Raw genomic sequence first — 24,353 nt, 5'->3', positions numbered from 1 at the left:
AAAAAATGTCAAATTTCTGACTAGTTCACTTTCTAATGCTATGCAGCAGCAGGCTATACATATGCATATGATGGAGAGGAAAGTTGTGTAAGTGTCCCAAGATAACGTTTTGTAAGCCTGGGGCTGAGCATGATGACGGTGGTAAAGAGGAGGGAGAAAAGTGCAAGGGGTTAGTGGAGAGAAAGCGTTGGGGAAGGTGGAGAGAAACGCAAGCAAGCGCTAAGTGAAGAGAGAGAGAGAGAGAGAGAGAGAGAGAGAGCGCTGGGGAAGATTTTCTTTCTGCTCAATTTCAACAAGCCTACCAGAGCCGTCCCAGAGCACCAGGCATTTGGTGAGTCTACTCTTCACTCTCTTTGGTTTTTATTATTATTATTATTTCTTTTGTTTTTTCATTTTCCATTTCACTTGGTTAATATCCATTTTGAAGATATAAATAGCATGTATTTTAAAAATGAGATTGCGTTAGACAAGAGTTGGTCAAATGATATCTGGCTGTGAAATGGACTTGTTGAACATTTTGAATGTAACAATTGCTTTCCATTTCAAATAAAAGTATTTTTTTTATCTCTTTTAGTTTAGATTAGTTCCCTCACTCCTGTAGGGCTGTTGGTAATACTTGAAGAAGAAAGGGCGCACACTGTATGAATCTCTTCTCACTGTCGGCATTTTGTAGCACACGAAAAAAAACAAAAAAAAAAACAGAATATTAAAAGAACAGAAATAGTCAAAGCCCACAGATGGCAAAAAATCATACTTCTATTTTCCAGACATATCTTTACAGTATCATTTTGTTTTCCCCTCAGTACTGTGATGTGGCAATTATGTCCCAACAACAATAAGGGCTTTTTTTAGATCCTGCCTTCAGAGCGGAAGGTTTTCTGTTGGTTCTTGGCATGTTGTCGTTGCCGTGGTCTAGAGGTTAAGGAGATGGGCTTTAGATCAGAGGGTTGCCAGTTCGAATCCCACCCCTCCAGTCTCTCCATGGCTGAGGTGCCCCTGAGCAAGGCACCTAACCCCACACTGCTCCAGGGACTGTAACCAATACCCTGTACCAAGGCACATAACCCCACACTGCTCCAGGGACTGTAACCAATACCCTGTACCAAGGCACCTAACCCCACACTGCTCCAGGGACTGTAACCAATACCCTGTACCAAGGCACATAACCCCACACTGCTCCAGGGACTGTAACCAATACCCTGTACCAAGGCACATAACCCCACACTGCTCCAGGGACTGTAACCAATACCCTGTACCACTTAACTGTCAAAACCTGCCGGCGAGTTGAGATTCCATAGAATTCTATTGTTGTAGGATTCTACTGAGCACTAACTATACTTTGCTTTGGATAAAGGTGTGGCTTAAATGTAATGTAATATAATGTAATACCTGTCAGCTAAGTGTCATGTAATGTAATGTAATATAATACTTGTCAGCTAAGTGTAATGTAATGTAATGTAATGTAATGTAATGTAACACCTGTGTGAATTGCCATTCCAGATGATTGAGGTTGCTCTTCATCTGATCTGAGTTGAGGATGAGGATGAGGATGCTGGGCCTGGGCTACTTGCTGTCGTTAACCCTCCTCCTCCTCTTCCACCGTTGCCACGGCGCCCCTCCTGGGTTCCGGGTGCGCCTGGCCGGCAACGCCTCGACGGCCAGCCGGGGTCGTCTGGAGGTGCTGTACAGCGGCACGTGGGGCACCGTGTGTGACGACGAGGTCAACATCCAGCTGGCCCACGTGGTGTGCAGAGAGCTGGGCTTCCGGAGCGCCGTCACCTGGGCCCACAGCGCCGACTACGGGCAGGGACAAGGTACTGCAGGACTACCCGCTATTATCTGTTTATGTTATTATGTTTACTATTGTCTTTTTATCCACCTGGGCCCACAGCGCCGACTAGGGACAAGGACAAGGTACTGCAGGAAGGACTACTATCTATTACCATTTACTCTTTATGTAGTTTACCCTAACCCTAACCCTGGGCACACAGCGCCGACTACGGGCAAGGACAAGGTACTGCAGGAAGGACTACTATCTATTACCATTTACTCTTTATGTAGTTTACCCTAACCCTAACCCTGGGCACACAGCGCCGACTACGGACAAGGACAAGGTATGGAGGACTTGGACTTGGACTTGACTTGGCTTTGGCATGACTTGGACTTGGACTTGGACTCAACTTGTGACTTGACTCGGACCTGATTGGAAGGACTTGAGACTTACTTGTGACTTGCAAATTAATGACTTGGTCCCATCTCTGAAGTACATCTATTTTCTGTTCATGTAATTCATGTTTATATCTTTTCAGCCATATTTTATGTGCTAAGCAGTAACTTGTGAAGTGTTCTGAGACCACAACATGGTGACACCACACTATAATTTATAGATATTGGATTACAATTGGTTTTACTGAACTGTGTGCTTAATTTTGGGCAGTGTAATGAGCATCGGATATAGCAGAGTAATATATTGACACAGGCCTCTCACAATGTGCCATATCCCTATACTGCACGGTGTTGCCATATGGCAACATACCATTCTTTTGGCATTTCCTGGTATTTAAATATAAATAATAGACACTGATTGGTTTTCATATTGAAACTGTGGCCTTGTTTTATCCAATTATGTGGTTTCTTGACATCACATGACACCACACACTGCCCCAGGCTCGCTCTTTCCCTCACTGTACATGAGCGTGTGTCCTTGACAGATTACTCTGGCATTGGCCAAGATTTTTCACACTTTTTGCAATATTTACTAAATTTAAAAAAAATATTGGGATTAACTATAGTTAGTCATGATCTGTTTTCACCATTTTGTTTTGTTTTCAACTAAAATGATTTCCTTTTTATGTTGAAAAATAGGTATGTTGCCATACGGCAACATTGTGCGGTAATGGAACAAGACGGTCAATAGGGAAAGTGTATTGATACAAATACCCAATTCTAATTGATTGATTAATTGATTTATTTATTGATTGAATGATTGATAACTGATAATATTATAATTAGTGTAAATGGCAGTCTGTAATGAACATTAAAAATGTTATAATAGGTGTACAGAACTGTTTTATGAGCTTTCACTCTGAGTACATGCAGAAAAGCGAACAAGGCCTATGCAGCCTCCCCAGACTGCCAGAGGTATACCACAAAAATCCCCAAACCCCAGATTAGAGCATAAAACTACTGTCATCTTGACCATTTGAAGACTCCAAAATGTTTTGACTTCATGTGTATGTTATAATTAGGCTAATTAGCACACAACGTTTGTGCAAATCTGTCAACCCGATCAAAAATTATTGTACAAAGTCAACCATTTTGAAAGTCAGCCATTTTAAAAGCATAATCTCGAAATTTCAAACAGCTCATAAACCAATTATATTATTAACACACAAAAATTACTGCAAATCCAAGCACCCATTGAAAAGTTGTGGCGTAAACAAAAGGTAGGCCGTCTCGAAAGATTGCCAACTTCAAAGTCAGCCATCTTGAAATTCAGCTATCTTGAAAGCACTGGCCTCACAATTTTACATGACTTATTTACTCATTATAGAGTGTTATCACACAAGGTTTAGTGTAAATCCAAGCATCCTTTCAAAAGTTATGACAAATAAACTGTCGGTTATGTTGAAAGATGCCTGGCCCGCAAATCGGCCATCTTGAATGTCGGCCATCTTGAAAGTGTTGGCTTCCAAAATTAAATCAGTTCATGTACATATTATAGACAGTTACCATACACATTTTTGTGCAAATCTCTGCACAGATATTGTGTTAATGCCTAATATATTCATTGGTGGTTGGTCAAAGTAATACCACTGAAATACTGTTTTTCGGGGATATAATAAACAGTATTCACTTGTTCTCTCAGTGGCAAAAATGTGTTAAATAACTCCCTTGAACTTGTGGGTAAACTTTCAATGTTTTTCTGAGATAAAAACAATTATATTTCTATAAAATAATCCATAATGTTGTATGACCCTTGTTTGGTCTTGGTGGGAAAATGTACACTGGATCCTTTCCGTAACTGCACAATGTTGCCATATGGCAACAAACCTAAAAGTACCCCCCCAAAAAACTTTTTTTTTGAAAAAAATTTCAAAAATGTCTTAAGAAGTTCATTTTATATGACAAAAACCACAGTAAGATTTTTTTCCATGATGGGATAATAATGTGTGCAGTATAGGGATATGTATGTGTTCAACTGAATTTAAGTTACTATACTTGAAAGTTGAGTCTCTTGAAGGTCACTGAGAGACCATTTTTGCTTAGTTTTCCAGCCAGCCTACTCACATTAACATGACAAAGCATCCATCTACACAGTAAAAAATGCAGTGTTAATTCAACACTTACAGAGAGTTCTTTGGGAACAAATGAACTCTAGAAGGTGTTAAATCGACTCTGTTAGGGTTGCATTAACACTGCAGTTTTTACTGTGTATGTGAAGAAATTGATTGATTTTAACCAAATGCTGGGGTGAATTTCTCAAAACCAAAGTTGCTTACTACATTAGCTACTTTGTTGTTTTCAATGCATTTTCCCATTGGCAACTACCGAAGTTGCTAACAGGCTAACAACTTCTCTTCTGAGAAACTCACCCCTGAGTGGCTGATGCATAATGTTACAGCATTAAACCAATGAATTCCTGAAACAGTACAAAGCAACCCAACACCCCCATCACTTTTTGAACTTTTTTTCTCTGCTTTCCATCTGATTCAACCAAGAAATGAATGAGGAACTAACCTGGCTGTTGCACCAAGCTGGTAGACATTGTTTTGTCTGGTAAACAGAATAGTCATTAACAGAGTTCATTTAAAACCGGATGAACTGCCATCCGTCAAATGCATCAAATACAGATATGATAGCTCTTTATGCTACTGAGGCTGCAAGTGATCATGCCCATTGATTCCAAAGATTACATGTAGGATTCATGTTATACTAGTGTGATGGAGTGACCATCACTAGGGCTGTGGGTGTGGAGTGACCATCACTAGGGCTGTGGGTGTGGAGTGGAGTGACCATCACTAGGGCTGTGGGTGTGGAGTGGAGTGACCATCACTAGGGCTGTGGGTGTGGAGTGGAGTGACCATCACTAGGGTTGTGGGTGTGGAGTGGAGTGACCATCACTAGAGTTGTGGGTGTGGAGTGGAGTGACCATCACTAGGGCTGTGGGTGTGGAGTGGAGTGACCATCACTAGGGCTGTGGGTGTGGAGTGACCATCACTAGGGCTGTGGGTGTGGAGTGACCATCACTAGGGCTGTGGTGGGTGTGGAGTGGAGTGACCATCACTAGGGCTGTGGGTGTGGAGTGGAGTGACCATCACTAGGGCTGTGGGTGTGGAGTGACCATCACTAGGGCTGTGGGTGTGGAGTGGAGTGACCATCACTAGGGCTGTGGGTGTGGAGTGACCATCACTAGGGCTGTGGGTGTGGAGTGACCATCACTAGGGCTGTGGGTGTGGAGTGACCATCACTAGGGTTGTGGGTGTGGAGTGGAGTGACCATCACTAGGGCTGTGGGTGTGGAGTGGAGTGACCATCACTAGGGCTGTGGGTGTGGAGTGACCATCACTAGGGCTGTGGGTGTGGAGTGGAGTGACCATCACTAGGGCTGTGGGTGTGGAGTGGAGTGACCATCACTAGGGTTGTGGGTGTGGAGTGGAGTGACCATCACTAGGGCTGTGGGTGTGGAGTGGAGTGACCATCACTAGGGCTGTGGGTGTGGAGTGGAGTGACCATCACTAGGGCTGTGGGTGTGGAGTGGAGTGACCATCACTAGGGCTGTGGGTGTGGAGTGACCATCACTAGGGCTGTGGGTGTGGAGTGACCATCACTAGGGCTGTGGGTGTGGAGTGGAGTGACCATCACTAGGGCTGTGGGTGTGGAGTGGAGTGACCATCACTAGGGCTGTGCGTGTGTTCTGACTGTCATGCCAAGAGCCTGGCTCTTTGGTGTAGCGGTCAGAGCCCCAGTTTACTACCCCAGAAGGTCTGGGTTCGAGTCCCGGCTGGGCAACTCTACTCCCCTTCGCTACAACTGGCTCCCTTGTTCTTGGCCAAACAAATAGCCAAGAATACGTAGCAGTCTTAGCCACCCTGACTAGAAGGTAACCACTTTCTAATGTAGTCCAAGCCAATATTGTTGTTTATGTATCTGTTTGGAGTAATCATCTGCTGTGCTCCTGCCCCCAATAATATTATATTATAATATTTGTATTGTTATATTATATATATATATATTATATTATATTATAATATTTTTATTGTTATCTGTTTGGAGTAATCATCTGGTTGTGTCCCCCCCCTCCACAGGCCCCATCTGGCTGGATAATGTCCAAGCTAATATTGTTATTATTTATATATATTATAATATTATCTTATTTTATTGTTACCTGTATGTGCTGTGTAGCGGTGCTGAGGCCTCTCTAGCAGACTGCCAGTCTAACGGCTGTGTGTGTGTGTGTGTGTGTGTGTGTGTGTGTGTGTGTGTGTGTGTGTGTGTGTGTGTGTGTGTGTGTGTGTGTGTGTGTGTGTGTGTGTGTGTGTGTGTGTGTGTGTGTGTGTGTGTGTGTCCCTCCACAGGTCCCATCTGGCTGGATAATGTGCTGTGTACGGGTACGGAGGCCTCTCTAGCAGACTGCCAGTCTAACGGTTGGGGCGTTAACGACTGCAGCCATGCGGAGGACCTGGGGGTGGTGTGTAGTCCCGAGAGACAGCAGGAGGCGCGCCCTCCTCCTCCTCCTCCTCCCTCCGGCTCCTCCCCGGCGCGCCCTCCTCCCTCCTCCTCACCTCAAGCTCCGCCCTCCCCTCAGATCTCCATCCCCGAGCCCCCGAGGAGACGAGGTCACGAGCTCAGAGGTCACGAGCTGGCCATCCATCGCTCCGGCCCTCGCCAGGTCCCCGGCGCTCGATCGCACGGCCACCAGATCCAGCTGCGGCCGTACAACAACAACCGCGCCCGCAACCAAGAGGCGTCAGTGCCGCGCGGACATCAGCTGCCGGACCGCCTGCGGAACGCCGGAGCCTACAGGCAACAAGCTCAAGCGAGTCGAGGATTACGAGGGAGGCCTGCCTCGCCCACCTCCCAGACGGCACAGCGGACGCCCAACACACCTGCCTATGGAGGCCAAACCCCCTCTGCAGCGTCCCCAACCAATGACAGGCCGGCACAGCGGACCAATGAGAGGCCAGCACCACCCCGACAGATGGCGCAGCACGCCAACCAGCCGGAGGAGAATAACATGAACTTCGATTTCACAGACAACTACAGCCAGGTAATGGATTTTGTAATGTGTTTTGTATTTTGTTTGTTGAAGAACTGACCACATGTATTGTATTTTCTGTTCTTATAGAGTTGGTAATTTTTGGTGTTTGAAGACTTGGTAACACAAGTGTGTCATGGGTGTGTCATAATAGTGTCATATTGCAGCAACTGACATGTCACAAACATTATGCCAATGTCATAAATATGTTATGACTGTTGCCATTAAGTGAAATTCGGTTATGGTACAGACAACCCAAACAACTTTTCATGACCAGAAAACGTTAAAGGTATTTCACATAATGTTTATGACTATGTCCATGACTGTCATGACAATGCTTTGACACTGTTGTGACATTGTCGTGTCATATGTATTTGTTGACGCCGGCGTCAAGTGAAAGTGTAACCCATAAAACGTTTATGCCATTGACGTGATATTCATGACTCGTCCATGACTGTGGAATGACACTGTTGTGACACTGTTATGTCACCCGCATGACCCTGGCATCAAGTAAACTGTAACCGGAGAGTTTCTAGTGTCACAGCCTGGCTCAAAACAATGACACAATAGGAACAGATGAGAAGGTAACCGTTAAAATGATTTACTGGGTAAAAAATCTTTGGATCTTCATAAATCAAACAGAAGAGAACAGCTTGACAGGAGAAGAGCCGCCTCATCTGGCAACCGTCCCACTAAGATGGAGGCCCCCCTCCCTCCCTCTCTGCTCTCACCTGTCGACTGATAAATGGTTTGTCTACATATTAAGACCCTGCTTGTTCACTCTGTTTGGAGTAAACCTCTTCTTTGGCCGTCCATTTTCGTGTCCTGTATACAGTGAGATTAAGCGGTTACAATTCTGAACTTGCACTAAGCAGCACGTTCATCTATCAAGGACTGCCTTCACCAAAGACGTTGTTGGTAGCTCTATTAGTGAAGTAATATGTTAATCTATACTGGCTCATTGTACTGAGTATAATGACAATAAAAGACTTTCTATTTCTGTTTTCTATTCTATTTCTATTTCTAATGTCTTCCATTGTGTGTATTTCCTGATGTCAGGGCTCCAGTTCGATGAGGATTGAGGAGGCTCGTCTGCGCCCCGTGTTGGCCAGCACGAGGAGGAGCTCCATGGTAACGGAGGGCATCGTGGAGGTGAAGGCGGATGGGAGGTGGCGTCACGTGTGCGGCGTGGGCTGGACGCTAGACAACAGCAACGTGGTGTGCGGCATGCTGGGATTCCCAGCGGCAGAGCAGCCCGATGAAGTGGTGTACAGGTGAGAGGGCAGCCATTATATTACTATACTATACTACAGAGCAGCCCAATGAAGTGGTGTACAGGTGAAAGGGTAACCATGAATAGGCACTAGGCAGTCCATATTATTATACTCTATACTATACTATACTATACTGTAATGTGCAGTAAGTACGCCAGCATTGAAACCGAGAAAAATGCCCTCAAAGCCTTGGTAGTAGGTTGGATACTGCAGTTTCTGAAAGTTTGACATAGCCGTATCTCTAAAACAGGACACATTATGACCATAAGGCTTTTTCACAAGATAAGGACGACCACTTTCAGTCTTAACTCAATTACGACAAAATATGAAGTTACTGTACTTTGCCTTTGTAGGGCTGCATATTAACGACTATTCCAGCCCAGTGTCACAGTGGCCAATGTATTATTATTATTATTATTATTATTGTTATTATAATTACTATTGCAATTATAATAATGATGATAATCATTATTATTATTATTAGCTGCACTATTTGGAATAGATTGAAATTCCTGTTTCTTTTCCTGGTGTATTTCCTGGTAGGATACGTGTACATTTTTCATATACGTGCTTACAGTCATGCCCGTATGAGAGTGTGAACTGTGTGACCCAAAAGCCAAAAGCCAGTGCTGCCATATAATAGCGAGCGCAGCGCGTGGCAAACAGCGAAGGGTTTGGTAATTATGGAAGGAGGCCCAGAGGGGGAGAGCCAAGAGTTCTCCTCAGGCCTCACACACACACACACACACACACACGCACGCACGCACGCACGCACGCACACACACACACACACACACACACGCACACGCACACGCACACGCACGCACGCACGCACGCACGCGCACACGCACGCACGCACGCACGCACGCACGCACGCACGCACGCACACACACACACACACACACACACACACACACACACACACACACACACACACACACACACACTCAGGCTGCTTAATTATGGTCTCCCTAAAGTGCTTTCTCTACCTGTCTGCATAATTATGGGAGTTTAGAGGAATGACTGGCATCAGTGTTGTGTTGTTACCTGTCTGTAATTTACATCCAGCCAGAGTGAGTACACACCTCCTGAGTATAGTAGACACCTCCTGTCTTTCTGATCCTCCATTTTCAGTCAGCAAACCTGAGATGCACCTCCTGTCTCGCTGACTAGACACCTCCTCCCGTCTCGCTGACTAGACACCTCCTCCCGTCTCTCCTCATCCTGTCTCACCTCCTCCTGTCTCTCCTCCTCCTCCTGTCTCTCCTCTTCCTGTCTCCCTGACTATACACCACCTCCTCCTGACTCACCTCATCCTGTCTCACCTCCTCCTGTCTCTCCACCTCCTCCTGTCTCACCTCCTGTCTGTCTCCCTGACTATACTCCTCCTGACTCACCTCCTCCTCCTGTCTGTCTCCTCCTGTCTGTCTCCCTGACTATACACCTCCTGTCTTTCTGCTCCTCCATTTTCCTCCTCCTGAATCACCTCCTCCTGTCTCCCTCACTATACTATACACCTCCTCCTATCTGTCTCCCTGACTAGACACCTCTTGTCTTTCTGCTCCTCCATTTTTCAGTCTGCAAACGTGTCACGCTTCTTCCTGCTTCTTCCTGCTTCTTTATGCACATTCTATGCTGTGTGACCGAATAGTCTTGTGGGATTTCCAGAGTTTGTGTGGAAACTTTAATGTCTTGTGGTTTCATGGTATGGGGTATTTCTGCCCTCCACTGAAACGGCCCTCGTCCTGAAGTCCTGAAGTCCTGCTTCTGGCAATATTTTATTTTTCCAAAACCAGCTTTGTTTGTTGTGTGTTTGTTGTAGTGAAATGCGTCGTCGTGTGTCGTGTCCATCAAAGGTAAAGCCCCAAATAGAGGCTCTGGCTCTCTTGGTGCTGCGGGGACGTAAGATGTCGGGGTGAGCCCAGACCATACGTCTGACCATCGGGCTAAACATATTCATGGAAACCAGCGGAGACAGACCTCCTCTGTCTGAAGCACTAACCACGCTGCCGTCTTTTAATAGACGCTACACAGTATGTCTGAACTGCACTGCTGTGTGTCTCTGCGCTCACGGCTTTAAACTCGCGCAGATCACAGCAGATTAGTCAGACTGCTATTAGCTACACAGTGCAATTTCAGCTGTGTTTTTTTTTCTTTAAAGATTGCTGCTGTAATTTTAGCTTTCCTCCTGCGTGTTGGCTCTGTGCCATCTGAGCGTTTGGAGAGAGCGAGGTGAGAGCTCACTTCACTGGGGAAGGATGTGAAATGTGTTTGGAGAGAGCGAGGTGAGAGCTCACTTCACTGGGGAAGGATGTGAAATGTGTTTGGAGAGAGCGAGGTGAGAGCTCACTTCACTGAAAGGAAGGATGTGAAATGTGTTTGGGAGATTTGTTGTTTTCGATTTAGATAGCTTCAACCTTTACAATTGAACTAATTCATCTGTTTAAAGAACAATGAACATGTAACTTTTGCACCACGCATCTGATTTTGAAAACCTGGGTATCCCCATAATCCTTGTTGAAACAATGCTTCTCCTCTCACAATTTCTGTCACAATCATTTTACCTTGACAGCCTATAACAATGCCATCAAAGGAGCTCTCATCATGATGTGTTTGTATGCACAATGACTCAAGTTAATTATTTTTTTGCTGATGATCTGATTGGCTCTGACAGAGCTATGCACTCTATGAGTGACTTCCTAATTTGATTATTATTATTATTAGTAGTAGTAGTAGGCCTAGTGGTGGTTGTAGTAGTGGTAGTAGTAGTAGTAGTAGTAGTAGTAGTAGTAGTAGTAGTAGTAGTGGTAGTAGTAGTAGTAGTAGTAGTAGTAGTAGTGGTAGTAGTAGTAGTACTAGTGGTTGTCGTAGTAGTAGTAGTCCTAGTGGTAGTAGTAGTAGTAGTAGTAGTAGTAGTAGTAGTAGGCCTAGTGGTGGTTGTAGTAGTGGTAGTAGTAGTAGTAGTAGTAGTAGTAGTAGTAGTAGTAGTGGTAGTAGTAGTAGTACTAGTGGTTGTCGTAGTAGTAGTAGTCCTAGTGGTAGTAGTAGTAGTAGTAGTAGTAGTAGTAGTAGTAGTAGTAGTAGTAGTAGTAGTAGTAGTAGTAGTGGTTGTCGTAGTAGTAGTAGTACATGGGTTAATATTTTAGCCATGATTGCGCAGTATGCAAGTGAATGACAAAGGAAAGAAGGTTCAGATAACATTCAGCTGGTTGTGAAATCAAAACTGTTCCACCTTCCAGAACCATCCAACAGGAGAGTTAAGTTTATCCCCTTGACCGCGCTGTTCCAGTTTTCCTTTACGGCTCCTGGTGCTCAATGGGGCTCACTTCCTGCTCAATGGGGCTCACTTCCTGCTCAATGGGGCTCACTTCCTGCTCAATGGGGCTCACTTCCTGCTCAATGGTGCTCACTTCCTGCTCTGCCGCTCTGGCCTCCACAGCGGGGTGTTGTAGGCTATAGCTGCCCAGATCCTGAAATGGCTCTTATTTTACAGATTTACACAATGTCAGTGAATTGTAATGAATATTAATTCATAATTATAATTCATAATTAATAATCAAATTGCTAGTGCATATGTGTTGGTAATTACCCAGAAATGTAGTTCTAGTTTGTTTCTCCTTAATTTTGGCTTGTTATGTAGTTAGTTCTGAGTTAGTCTGCGGAAAGGAAGTCGATCCCTGGAACTTATTCAATCTACGTTGAAGTGGCAAATCTACTTTGGAGTACCCCGGTTGTCACAACCTAGCCAGGCCGCGCCCTCCTAGTGACGCAACACCTTCGGCGTTGCAACTAGTCAGATCAAGAGCAATGCAAGTACTTTCTGAGTTCCCGCAAATACGGGAAGCAAACAACCATAGGCAAACCAAGGGAGTCAGGTCAACCATGCCGTTTGGGAAATGTTAATTATTATGCTCTTGGTCAGACCAAGTCTTGAAGAGATTTGAACGTCGATGATAATCAGGCTAGTCACAATTCTATGGCTCTTCTACCTACTAACTAACACAACAATGGCGGCTGATGGAGCATTTTACACACAGAACGCCATTGACATAGTTCCAAAAAAGTTCCAGGTAGTGAGCGTCAAACACAGAAAGTAAATTGTCATCTGTGCTTGTCAAGTAGTGGTTCTGTCTAGCAAAAAAAGACTGCCGCTGCCTAGAATTATTTGAATCTACGTGAATCATATCACCAACCGACTTCCTAAACTCTGGTTGCCAACTCATGTGCTGACCACGACACGTAGGCCGTGCCTACTAAGTGGCAGTAGGTAGATGACTTCTAGTGCCTACTAAGTGGCAGTAGGTAGATGACTTCTAGTGCCTACTAAGTGGCAGTAGGTAGATGACTTCTAGTGCCTACTAAGTGGCAGTAGGTAGATGACTTCTAGTGCCTACTAAGTGGCAGTAGTTAGATGACTTCTAGGCCGTGCCTAAGTGGCAGTAGTTAGAGAGGAGGGTAACGGCCGAGCTTATGTAAGCGGAAATTAAATCACATGAATTACAGGCTAGGGCTGGATCTTCTCTGGATCCAGTGTCCTGTCCAGAGTCCCTCTCCTTGTTTCGTAAGGTGCTTTATGCTTCAGTCTCTGTCCTTGTTTCGCATTAGTAAGGTGCTTTATGCTTCAGTCTCTGTCCTTGTTTCACATTAGTAAGGTGTTTTATTCTATAATGCTACAATGACAGAATATTTAGGTCAATTCAGCTTCCCCAACAGCCTCTATCTAGCCACTCTCTATTCTGCTTGTCCTGTATTTGTTACAGTAGCTATTGGGTCGGCTCCTGTATGTGTAACAGTAGCTATTGGGTCGGCTGTTGGCTGCTGTATGTGTAACAGTAGCTATTGGGTCGGCTGTCGGCTCCTGTATGTGTAACAGTAGCTATTGGGTCGGCTCCTGTATTTGTAACAGTAGCTATTGGGTCGGCTCCTGTATTTGTAACAGTAGCTATTGGGTCGGCTGTCGGCTCCTGTATGTGTAACAGTAGCTATTGGGTCGGCTCCTGTATGTGTAACAGTAGCTATTGGGTCGGCTCCTGTATGTGTAACAGTAGCTATTGGGTCGGCTGTCGGCTCCTGTATTTGTAACAGTAGCTATTGGGTCGGCTCCTGTATGTGTAACAGTAGCTATTGGGTCGGCTGTTGGCTGCTGTATTTGTAACAGTAGCTATTGGGTCGGCTGTTGGCTGCTGTATTTGTAACAGTAGCTATTGGGTCGGCTCCTGTATTTGTAACAGTAGCTATTGGGTCGGCTGCTGTATTTGTAACAGCAGGCTATTGGGTCGGCTCCTGACCTGCTCTGGGGAGCCTATAAAGTCTTCTGGTCTGTGGTTGGCTAACTTCACTGGTGACTTGCTCTTGTGCTCCATTCACAAGTGGCAGTGGGGTGCATAGGCAGGCAGGCAGGCAGGCGGTTATATATAGATTTGATTTGTTTAAACTGTCGTCCGGACTCCAGACCAGACTGAGGCAGGGCAGATGGTATTATCGTTTGGCAATGTCTTCTGTTCAGTTTTTGAGCTTCTTTTATGTGAAGAAACTTTTTTTTCAGTCTTTGTCTGGCAACTGTGCTGCAGATTTAGCATTGTTTGTTTGTTTGTTTGTTTGTCTGTCTGTTTGTCTGTTTGTGACCATTGATCACCAAGCGTGTGGTCTCTACAGGGGGCAGAGACAAGAAAACGAAAAAGACAAAAACAAAAATCTTTGAAAAAAGACATAAAGAAAGAAACAGGAGTGAGTGTCAGTGAGGTTTGCCTTTGCACCACCAGTGCAGTTGCTGCCATTGCTGCACCTTAAGTTTGAGTCAAAAGTTGAATTTAAAGGAGAAGTTCTGCCAATTTCAACATGCAGTGGTAATGCTCAATGCCTATGTTAAGAAAGTTTTTAATGTAAACAAAATATGCCCCCATAAGAATAGCTCAGATCTCGGAAAGGGCTGAGCCAAAAACTGCAGCGTCACCGGGTACTGACAAGTCAAGGGTAGCGTGAGCAATACAACAGCATGTTGAAATTGGCTGAACTGGTCCTTTAAATTTGGTCATAATGTTACCAAATGGCGCATGTCACATTTCCACATAAATTGGCAGACAGATCCTTCTATTAAGACCGCATTACGTCCGTTTATTTTCCCTCGGCAACACTTCCTGATTATGTTTACATACCAGCTGCCAACAGACGACAGTGTATATTTATTTGTATAGAAATAGCCTTCACACTACGGCGTAAGCTTTTGAGTAGGTCTACAGTAGGTGTGTGTGCGTGCGTGTGCGTGTGTGCGTGTGTGCGTATGTATATGTGTGTTTGCGTGTGTGTGTGTGTGTGTGCGTGCACGTGCCTGCGTGTGTATGTGTCTGCGTGCGTGCATGCTTCTGTGCGTGTGCATGTGTGTGCGTGTTTGCGTGTGCGTGTGCGTGTGCGTGTGCGTGTGCGTGTGTGTGTGTGTGGTGTGTGTGTATGTGCGTGTGTGTGTATGCGTGTGTGCGCGTGTGTGCGTGTGTGTGTTTTCTAATATACAGCCCCACCCAGCAGTATTGGCAGCCTTGAAGTTTAAGTCCATAATGGGAAATATCTCCAGACAACAAATGATAACAAATGAATAATAAGGTCAAGCAAGATTTTACTATAGATAGCTTGTGGCTTATACAAAGTAGCAAATGATCAACAACATTAAGAAATAAACTATGAGAGGAAAAAGAGTTAAGTTTGTAGTGCCACTGGTATTGGCACCCTTTACTGGACAGCACTGTGGACACTGAAATGTGGAAAATCACACAGGAATCATCTTTGATAAATTGATTTTGTCGCGATTATGTTACCGTACATAACTCTACATTACATGGCACATGTAGGCTGTGTAAGAATGGTGACACCTGATGTAGGCTGTGTAAGTATGGTGCTGTATTTCAGGGTTCTTAAACTTGTGTCTTCTTTGGGTCTTTTCCATCACAGGAAACACTGGGACAGCAAAGTGGCAGACCCCTCCACCAGGTACAGTATGGCTTCATGTTTCATTGTCATTTGGTAATTATTTTATAGTCTATTACTACATACCATTGAGAAATACAGAACGTTAACCTCTGCCTGGGTGTACACTCTAAATTCACGGCATGTTTTTTACTTTTAGTATTTCTATGTAGACAAATACATCTCTAACACCAGTGTTATAGATTGTTCAGCACATGCTGAGGAAAGCCAAGGCATCTTTGGTCCTGCTGCTCTCTCTCTCTCTCTCTCTCTCTCTCTCTCTCTCTCTCTCTCTCTCTCTCTCTCTCTCTTTCTTTCTTTCTCTCTCTCTCTCTCTCTCTCTCTCTCTCTCTCTCTCTCTCTCTTTGAGGAGACAAAACACAAAGAATTTTACTCTCTTATACACCTACTGTATAATGTGATGTGAAATCTTGAATCTAAAACGTTTGTGTCGGTCTTGTGTATGTTGAGTAAAGCTCCTGTGTGTCCCTGCTTGTGTAGGTTGAGCTCCATGGTGACCAAGAAGGGCTTCTGGGTGGAGGAGGTGCGGTGTGAGGGCACGGAGCCGACGGTGGCCGAGTGTCGTACGCAGCTGTCTCTGCCCCATAGCGACGTGCCCTGTGCTGGGGGCATGCCCGCCGTCGCACGCTGTGTACCCGGGCACCAGTTCGCCCAGGCTGCAGGACGGACCGTACCAAGACCTGCTGCAAAGGTGAGATTGATTGATGGATGGATGGATGGATGGATGGATGGATGGATGGATGGATGGATGGATGGATGGATGGATGGATGGATGGATGGATGGATGGATGGATGGATGGATGGATTGATTGATTGATTGATTTTATTTGACAATCTCAATTGTTGAATAAAAGCAAATACATGTTTTAGTTTCCAGTGCACCACACCACATACTTCACTGAAGAGGTGAAGGGGAAAGGCCCATTGTGAACATTACTGTGGTGTAATGCTGAATGAAAGGTCTTCATTATATATCCGTAATTCAAGTATTTTCAAGAATTTCTACTACAAGTAAATGTATATTTAACACTCTTTGCAAGCAAAAATATATTACGATGTGCCGGGTTGAATTCAGGTAAATTGGTTGTCTGCCGGCAAACGGCAGCCAAAATCACAAGTGTCCAGCAATTCGAAAAGAATGCGCAAGGCAGCATGGGTACTCCCAGGCTAGTAAATTGGGCCACTTTGGGCCACTTTGGGCCATTCGCTTACATGCAAACAAGTCCCACAATGCACTGCCGCAGGAGGGACAGGAGGCACAATAACAATTGAAAAAGCGTTTCGGACGGAAACACCAACCGACCGACGGACGGACGCATCTAAAAAGTCGCCCAATTTACCTGAATTCCCCATATGGTATCACCAAATAAGACCAATTTACCTGAATTCCCCACATGGTATCACCAAATAAGACCAAAACGACTACAAACTCATGAAATGTCCATTTCCTGTTTGCAGCCGGAGGTGCGGCTGAAGGCGGGGCCTCGTGTGGGGGAGGGGCGTGTGGAGGTGCTGCGGGAGGGGAAGTGGGGGACGGTGTGTGACCACGTGTGGGACAACAGGGCTGCCAGCGTGGTGTGCAGAGAGCTGGGGTACGGCAGCGCCAAGGAAGCCCTGCGGGGGGCGCACATGGGACAAGGTAACACACACACATATACACACACACCACATGGGACAAGGTAGCACCCTAACACACACACACACACACACACACACACACACACACACACACACACACACACACACACACACACACACACACACACACACACACATACACACACGCACACACACACACACACACACTAACACACACTAACACACGCACACACACACACACACACACACTAACACACACACACACACACACACACACACACACACACACACACACACACACACACACACACACACACACACACACACACACACAATACAGGTACATAGCCATGAGAGGAGCGCACATGGGACAAGGTAACCTACTACACACACACAATACACACACACTGTGCCGCACACTCCTGAGTTGAGGAGAACAGGGTTTAGTCCCGAGTTGAGGAGAACAGGGTTTAGTCCCGAGTTGAGGAGAACAGGGTTTAGTCCCGAGTTGAGGAGAACAGGGTTTAGTCCCGAGTTGCACAGAACAGGTTTTAGTGTGACAAAGTTTCGGGCTGTCTGCCTTCCTCAGGTCACGTGTGATCGCCAAAGAGGCCTTGAGACGAGGCCACATGGCCAAGATACTACACACACACACACACACACACACACACACACACACACACACACACACACACACACACACACACACACACACACACACACAGACACACACACACACACACACACACACACACACACACACACACACACACACACACACACACACACACACACACACACACGCACACACACACACACACCACATGGCCAAGGTACTACACACACACACACACACACACACACACACACACACACACACACACACACACACACACACACACACACACACACACACACACACACACACACACACACACACACACACACACACACACCACATGGCCAAGGTACTACTTTACTTCTGCCCAGCAGGAAATGGTCAAGATTCAGGGAAGTCGACCAGGGAGGTGTGTGTGTGTGTGTGTGTGTGTGTTGTGCTGCTGCAAACGGAGCAGTTGTCCCGGGCCCAGGAAGAGAGGGGGGGGGCCCAGAGTTGGGTCCTCATTACGTTGCATGTATTGAGTTTGGGGGCCTCCCAGATGGTATTGTCCCCGGCCCGGCTAAAGCTGTGAGCGGCCCTGTTAAGATTAGTCATGCTGACATTCTCGGAAAGTTTCACGTTGTGGATTACTAGCTCAGTAGAAAGAAATAGATCTGAAGAAATATATCTGATCTTAACAGGCTAGTAAAAAGCTGTAATTTTTTTTTTTAACAATGTAAGTCATTACCTAACACCAGATCATCAACTTAATTGTGATCGACTAATGAGATGTGACAGATTGCTCCCTGTGTGTAGACTTTCAAGTGAATTTTGTTTACCTGTGCTGTGGAATGGAACACACTACGAAAAGAGAAAAATAAAGGTACAAACAGGATTTGTAACGACGTCATATAAGAGGCCATCAGTTAGCATGTTAGCAGTTAGCATGTTAGAAAGCCACCTACGCTAACTGTCAGCTGAGCTGCTTGTGGTGGACGCAAGGTCGCATATTGGAACGCAGACCTAGCTGTCAGCTGAGCGGGTGGTGGTGTGTTTCCGTAGCTACCAGGATAATTACAGATGGTAAATCCACAATGCTGTTTAAACTGCAGCTGTGATGCTCAAAAGAGCCTAAAACAGAAACCTTCCACTCCGCACCTCATCATTTGGGATTATTCAGATCCGCACCTCATCATTTGGGATTATTCAGATCCGCACCTCATCATTTGGGATTATTCAGATCCGCACCTCATCATTTGGGATTATTCTGATTCACTCTCTCTCTCCTCTCCTGATGACGGGGCACTTAGTGGCATTTATAGCCATTTTAGCATTTATAGCTCCACCTGTTCATTAGGAATCACTAAAATGGCTGTGTGTGTGTGTGTGTGTGTGTGTGTGTGTGTGTGTGTGTGTGTGTGTGTGTGTGTGTGTGTGTGTGTGTGTGTGTGTGTGTGTGTGTGTGTGTGTGTGTGTGTGTGTGTGTGTGTGTGTGATTTGTTGCACATGCTTGCTCTGCCCATTAAAAACATGTAACACCATAATGCCATGATGTTGTTTAACATGTATAACACCATAATGCCATGATGTTGTTTTAACATGTTCAGCCAAAATGGGCCGATGTTTTTTTTTTTTTTTTTTTACATTTTTAGGTATTTAAACATCACAATGTTGCCACAACCATGTTTTTCCAGATTAAAGGCACATATTCAAACAAATAACATATCCCTTTTTCCAATTTTTATCACATCTGAAAACAGTATCATTCTTATTTTATGTAGACGATTTCTTATTTTGGCAAGACTTAAAGTGTACTTTCTTCTGTCACTCTCCATATGAGGGTTCCCCCTGCCCATCAACAAAGTGTTATGCTACTCAAATGACGCTAAACAGATAGAGCAGTGATGTTGCAACACTCTCAGCACATTTGTGGTGGTTGGTCTGTAGAATTAAAAGAAATGAGACACCCAATGCTTATCCTGCCCAATTTACCTGAGCGCACCCATAACACTGTAATGTCATGATGTTGTTTCAGGTAAACAGTATTACACTGTAATGGCACGATGTTGTTTACAGTATTACACTGTAATGCCATGATGTTGGTTTAGTATACAGTATAACACTGTAATGTCCTGGTGTTGTTTCAGGTACGGGTCCTATCCACATGAACATGGTCCAATACACAGAGGTGGAAAGTAACTAATTACTTTACTCGCGTTACTGTAATTGAGTAGCTTTTTTGTGTACTTGTACTTTTTAAACTACTTTTTAACATTTTTAATTTTACTTTTACTTGAGTACATTTTCTTTCGAGTAATGTACTTCGGTACATTTTACAGCACAAGCGTTACTGAGTAAAAACAAAAAAAAACCCTCTGGAATTCTAGCCTAGTTTATAAAGAGTTGGCGCGTGCGACCTGTCTCTCACTCAAACGATGATGGCTGACATGGAGGCTGACTATGAAGATTCACTTAACTCAGAGGAGATCAACATTAGGTGTTCCTCCTCTAACCCAGTGCACCCCTTGCACTTCTAGAGGCAGAAAATGCTGATTGTTAAAAAATAACTTTTTACTTTTACTCAAAGTAAATTTTAAATTATTTATTTTTTACTTTTACTTGAGTAGATTTTTTGACTGGTAAATTTACTCGTACTTGAGTACATTTTCAACAGAGTAACAGTACTTGTACTTGAGTACAATATTTTAGTACTCTTTCCACCTCTGCCAACACAACACCATAATGCCATGATGACGTGGGCTGCCGTGGCCTAGTGGTTAGAGAGTTGGTCTTTCAATCAGAGGGTTGCAGGTTAGAATCCCACCCTTACCTTTCCCTACACCTCCAGTCATGGCTGAAGTGCCCTTGAGCAAGGCACCTAACCCCACATTGCTCCAAGGACTGTAACCCTGTAAATTAACTGTTAGTCGCTTTGAATAAATGAAAGCATCAGCTATGTGCAATGTAATGCAAGGTCACGTAAATGTTGTTGCAGGTACGGGTCCTATTCACATGAATATGGTCCAGTGCAGCGGTAGGGAATCCTCCATTAAACAGTGTGGATACCGCGAGGTGCCGCTACGGAGCTGCAAGCACACCGAGGACGTCTCCGTTCGCTGCCATGTCCCCGCCATGGGCTTAGACTCAACAGTAGGGATCATTCCTTCTCTCTGCAAACGTACATACAGTGTGCATGCATCCGAAACTACAGTATAGGACAAAATATTTGGACACACCTTCTCATCCAATGCATTTGATTCATTTGTGTGGCTATTTACAGCCCAGATTATGAATGGGTTCTGAATTTTCATTTTCTCCTGACTGCGCTAAACTAGCTGCACACAACTTAACCTCTGATTATTGGAAACAGCTGTCGGTCAAAAATATTAGCTCACGTGGTTGGCTGCCAGTGTCTTGCCCCTCCTCACAACATCGTGTTTACAAACACTGTGAACCTATGTATAGATTCTCGCAGAGGGCATCAAAACTGTGCATGACCATATGTAGAATTATGTGCTTAACAAAAACAGATAGTCCACCTGATGTCAACACAGCACAACTGATGCCTGACACATTTTAACAAGCTTTTTTGTCTATTTTCAAGTCAATCTTCATTGAACACAAAGTCATTGAATAACTCACTAGAATTGTAGAACTTGATGCTTTAAGACGGTTTAACTGTAAACAGTCATGAAAATAAAGAAAAGGCATTGAATGAGAAGATGTGTCCAAACCTTTGGGCTATACTGTACCTGACACCCAGACATTTAAAAAAAAATATGGCAACACATCAGACAATAAAGCTTTGTGAATCTTGTGTCTTGTCCCCCAGGTGAGGTTGGCAGGTGGCCGTGAGGCTGGGGAGGGTCGTGTGGAGGTGTTGCTGGATGTGGGGGGAGGACAGCAGAGGTGGGGGGCCGTGTGCAGCGAGAACTGGGGCATACGGGAGGCCATGGTGGTCTGCAAACAACTGGGATTCGGATTTGCCTCCAGAGCACATCAGGTAATTACACTGCTGTGTGTGTGTGTGTGTGTGTGTGTGTGTGTGTGTGTGTGTGTGTGTGTGTGTGTGTGTGTGTGTGTGTGTGTGTGTGTGTGTGTGTGTGTGTGTGTGTGTGTGTGTGTGTGTGTGTGTGTGTGTGCGTGCGTGCCTGGTGAAACTGAGGCCAACTATTTGTAGCACAGTGTGGCGTGGAACGTTAGTACAGTAAACCTCCATTTAGAAGCCTTACCGCACGAATACACCTAGCGCAACAAGAGTGAGGCGAGCGACGAAAATAATTGACTTTGTATTGAGTCGCGCGCCAAAAGCGATTATGGAGACTAGAGGGGATTTGCGTGAGGAGAGCGACAGTTTGTAGCTGAACCCCGGGAATATTATGCAAATGAGCTATGACGCGGTTCGGCGACAAGCCGCCACAGCCAATGACTGTATAGAGGTCAGTGACCACAGCCAATGGGAATGTTGGAATGCTTGTGTTCTGCTTTTAAAGGACATACCCTCGTCACTCGTATTGCTCTTGCTGCACAGAACCGATTCTCTGTCGCTTAAATCTTGTCTCAGCCGGTGTATTCGCCCGGTTATACAAGTATCAGTGGCGCTGAGCTATCGGCCTGGTCCTTTAGCTCAGCGGTCTCGTGCTGTGCCTCCCATACCCCAACTGGAGACTTGAGTCGTAGGGGGCGAGTTCGAGCCCCAGAAAGGCCGACTCACACCTCAGTCACACCTCAGTAACACTGGCTGCCCCTCCCTGTCATTTAATGTCAGAACTCTGATTGGCCTTGCCAATGGGTTTTGATTCCTCATGGGCTTTTATTCCAGTGTGAAGGACACCGGTCAAATAGAATTGATATTGATGACTCTGAGACATGAAACTTACAACAACAAAAATGAAACAGGAGCTGGAAAAAAAAATACACATGATGTTATCGCGGATAATTTAGCTTTTCCTCTCTTTAGTCTTTTTCGAGCTGTGTATTTTTTCAGTCAGTCCTTCTGGTGTGTGTTTGTGTCGTGTCCTGACTAACGGAGTTTGAGTTTGTTTTTCTTCTCAGAGTCTCTTCCCATGCAGAGGGATAATTACCATGCTGCTGCTGAGGAAAAAGCTAAAGAGGTCCAAAGAGAAAAGAGGAGGAATTTGGAGAGAGAGAGAAAACAAACTTAAAAATAAATCTCACAGCGTTTGGGCTGTTGGATGTTAAATAGCAGTCTGCTCTGCTCTCCGTTTTGCACGTAAAAGGGCTAATTTTCACAGGAGTTCAGGGCACTAAATAGCCCATGAAGAATTAGAATGGAAAACACACAATGGGGAGAGTCAGAGCTTGTGGGCACTACTGCAGTTATGTTTTTTTTCTTGATTTTGTCTTTTAATCTCCATATTTCAGTTTCAGTCACCGATCGTGTGTGTGTATGTGTGTGTGTGTGTGTATGTGTGTGTGTGTGTGTGTGTGTGTGTGTGTGTGTGTGTGTGTGTGTGTGTGTGTGTGTGTGTGTGTGTGTGTGTGTGTGTGTGTGTGTGTGTGTGTGTGCGCGTGTGTGTGCGTGTACCTGTGTGTGTGGGCGTGCGTGCGTGTGTGTACCTGTTTGTGTGTGTGTGTGTGTGTGTGTGTGTGTGTGCGTGCGTGCGTGTGCCTGTGCCTGTGTGTGTTATATGTGTGTGTGTGTATTTGCAGGAGATCTGGTACTGGTCGGGCACCCCAGGTGCTGAGGCGGTCGTCCTGAGCGGGTCCCTCTGCATCGGCACGGAGCTCTCTCTACAACACTGTCGCAGCAACGGCAACGTCTACTGTCCCAGCGGCAAGGCAGCCGGAGTCACCTGCGCAGACAGTAAGCAGTCTATATGAACTTTATTACAGTATTACAGTGCGCAGACAGTAAGGATATCAACTTTATTACAGACTCTGGGCCCAATAGACAGACACACAACATAATACATGAACATAAAATAGTGGCAAGGCTGCCAGAGTCACCTTCGCAGACAGTAAGTGCAGTTTCACATAGAGCCGTAACCAGACATTTTCAAATACCGAGGTCAAATATTGGGTGCTGTATTGCATGCTGTACATTTAGAATGCTTCAAACACTTCAGTCAAACTCTTATGTTAGTTTTCATTAATCACTGCCTTGAGGATAAATGGGGGTGGCATATACAGACTGAATTTATCATTGTTTATCATATATCGATTTTCAATTTGACATTACTGAAAAAAAAATACAGAGGACATGACCTCTGTGTCCTCAATGGTATTTACGACCATGGTCTCATACAGTCTTTGAAGTTGCACTAGGATGGTGGTCAGAGTTGGTAGGCCTACTGTATTTCTGGAAATTCAAAATGGCGGACATGGAAGAGATCCACCTTTTCATGTATGAAAAGTGCAATTTTACCAATCACAATGAATACTTGAATAATTTGATGGTGGTGGGACATTTTCATTTAAAAAGATAACATTTGTGAATGGGCAGCATGAATTCTAGAAAGGCTGCTAAAAAAATAGTACACAGTGCACCTTAAAATAACACAAGAGAAAACACACAATACACACACGTACAACATTAAATAGGCTACATTATTAATCACAAAACCAGGTGCATTACATCAAAAGGTGTGTTTTGAAGAAGACGACTAAAATGTTGTTGCCAC

General features: G+C 44.9%; 1 protein-coding gene across 1 annotated transcript in view; it reads left to right on the top strand.

The window, feature by feature from the left end:
• The first annotated feature begins 240 nt into the window (after positions 1 to 240).
• LOC134445389 (lysyl oxidase homolog 4-like) overlaps positions 241 to 24,353 on the top strand; it is a 34,501-nt gene continuing 10,388 nt past the window's right edge. Inside the window, exons 1-10 of the mRNA XM_063194476.1 lie at positions 241 to 331; positions 1,501 to 1,814; positions 6,578 to 7,269; positions 8,317 to 8,531; positions 15,474 to 15,512; positions 15,990 to 16,200; positions 16,968 to 17,148; positions 20,705 to 20,859; positions 21,542 to 21,712; positions 23,383 to 23,536. Of these exons, the coding sequence (XP_063050546.1) occupies positions 1,538 to 1,814; positions 6,578 to 7,269; positions 8,317 to 8,531; positions 15,474 to 15,512; positions 15,990 to 16,200; positions 16,968 to 17,148; positions 20,705 to 20,859; positions 21,542 to 21,712; positions 23,383 to 23,536 (2,095 nt within the window). The 5' untranslated portion in view covers positions 241 to 331; positions 1,501 to 1,537. The remainder of the gene's footprint in view (positions 332 to 1,500; positions 1,815 to 6,577; positions 7,270 to 8,316; positions 8,532 to 15,473; positions 15,513 to 15,989; positions 16,201 to 16,967; positions 17,149 to 20,704; positions 20,860 to 21,541; positions 21,713 to 23,382; positions 23,537 to 24,353) is intronic.

This window comes from Engraulis encrasicolus, chromosome 1 (genome assembly GCF_034702125.1).
Source record: "Engraulis encrasicolus isolate BLACKSEA-1 chromosome 1, IST_EnEncr_1.0, whole genome shotgun sequence".
NCBI classification, from domain to species: Eukaryota; Metazoa; Chordata; class Actinopteri; order Clupeiformes; family Engraulidae; genus Engraulis; species Engraulis encrasicolus.
The sequence above is the reverse complement of the archived record's forward strand: the minus strand, read 5'-3'. Positions and strand labels throughout refer to the sequence as shown.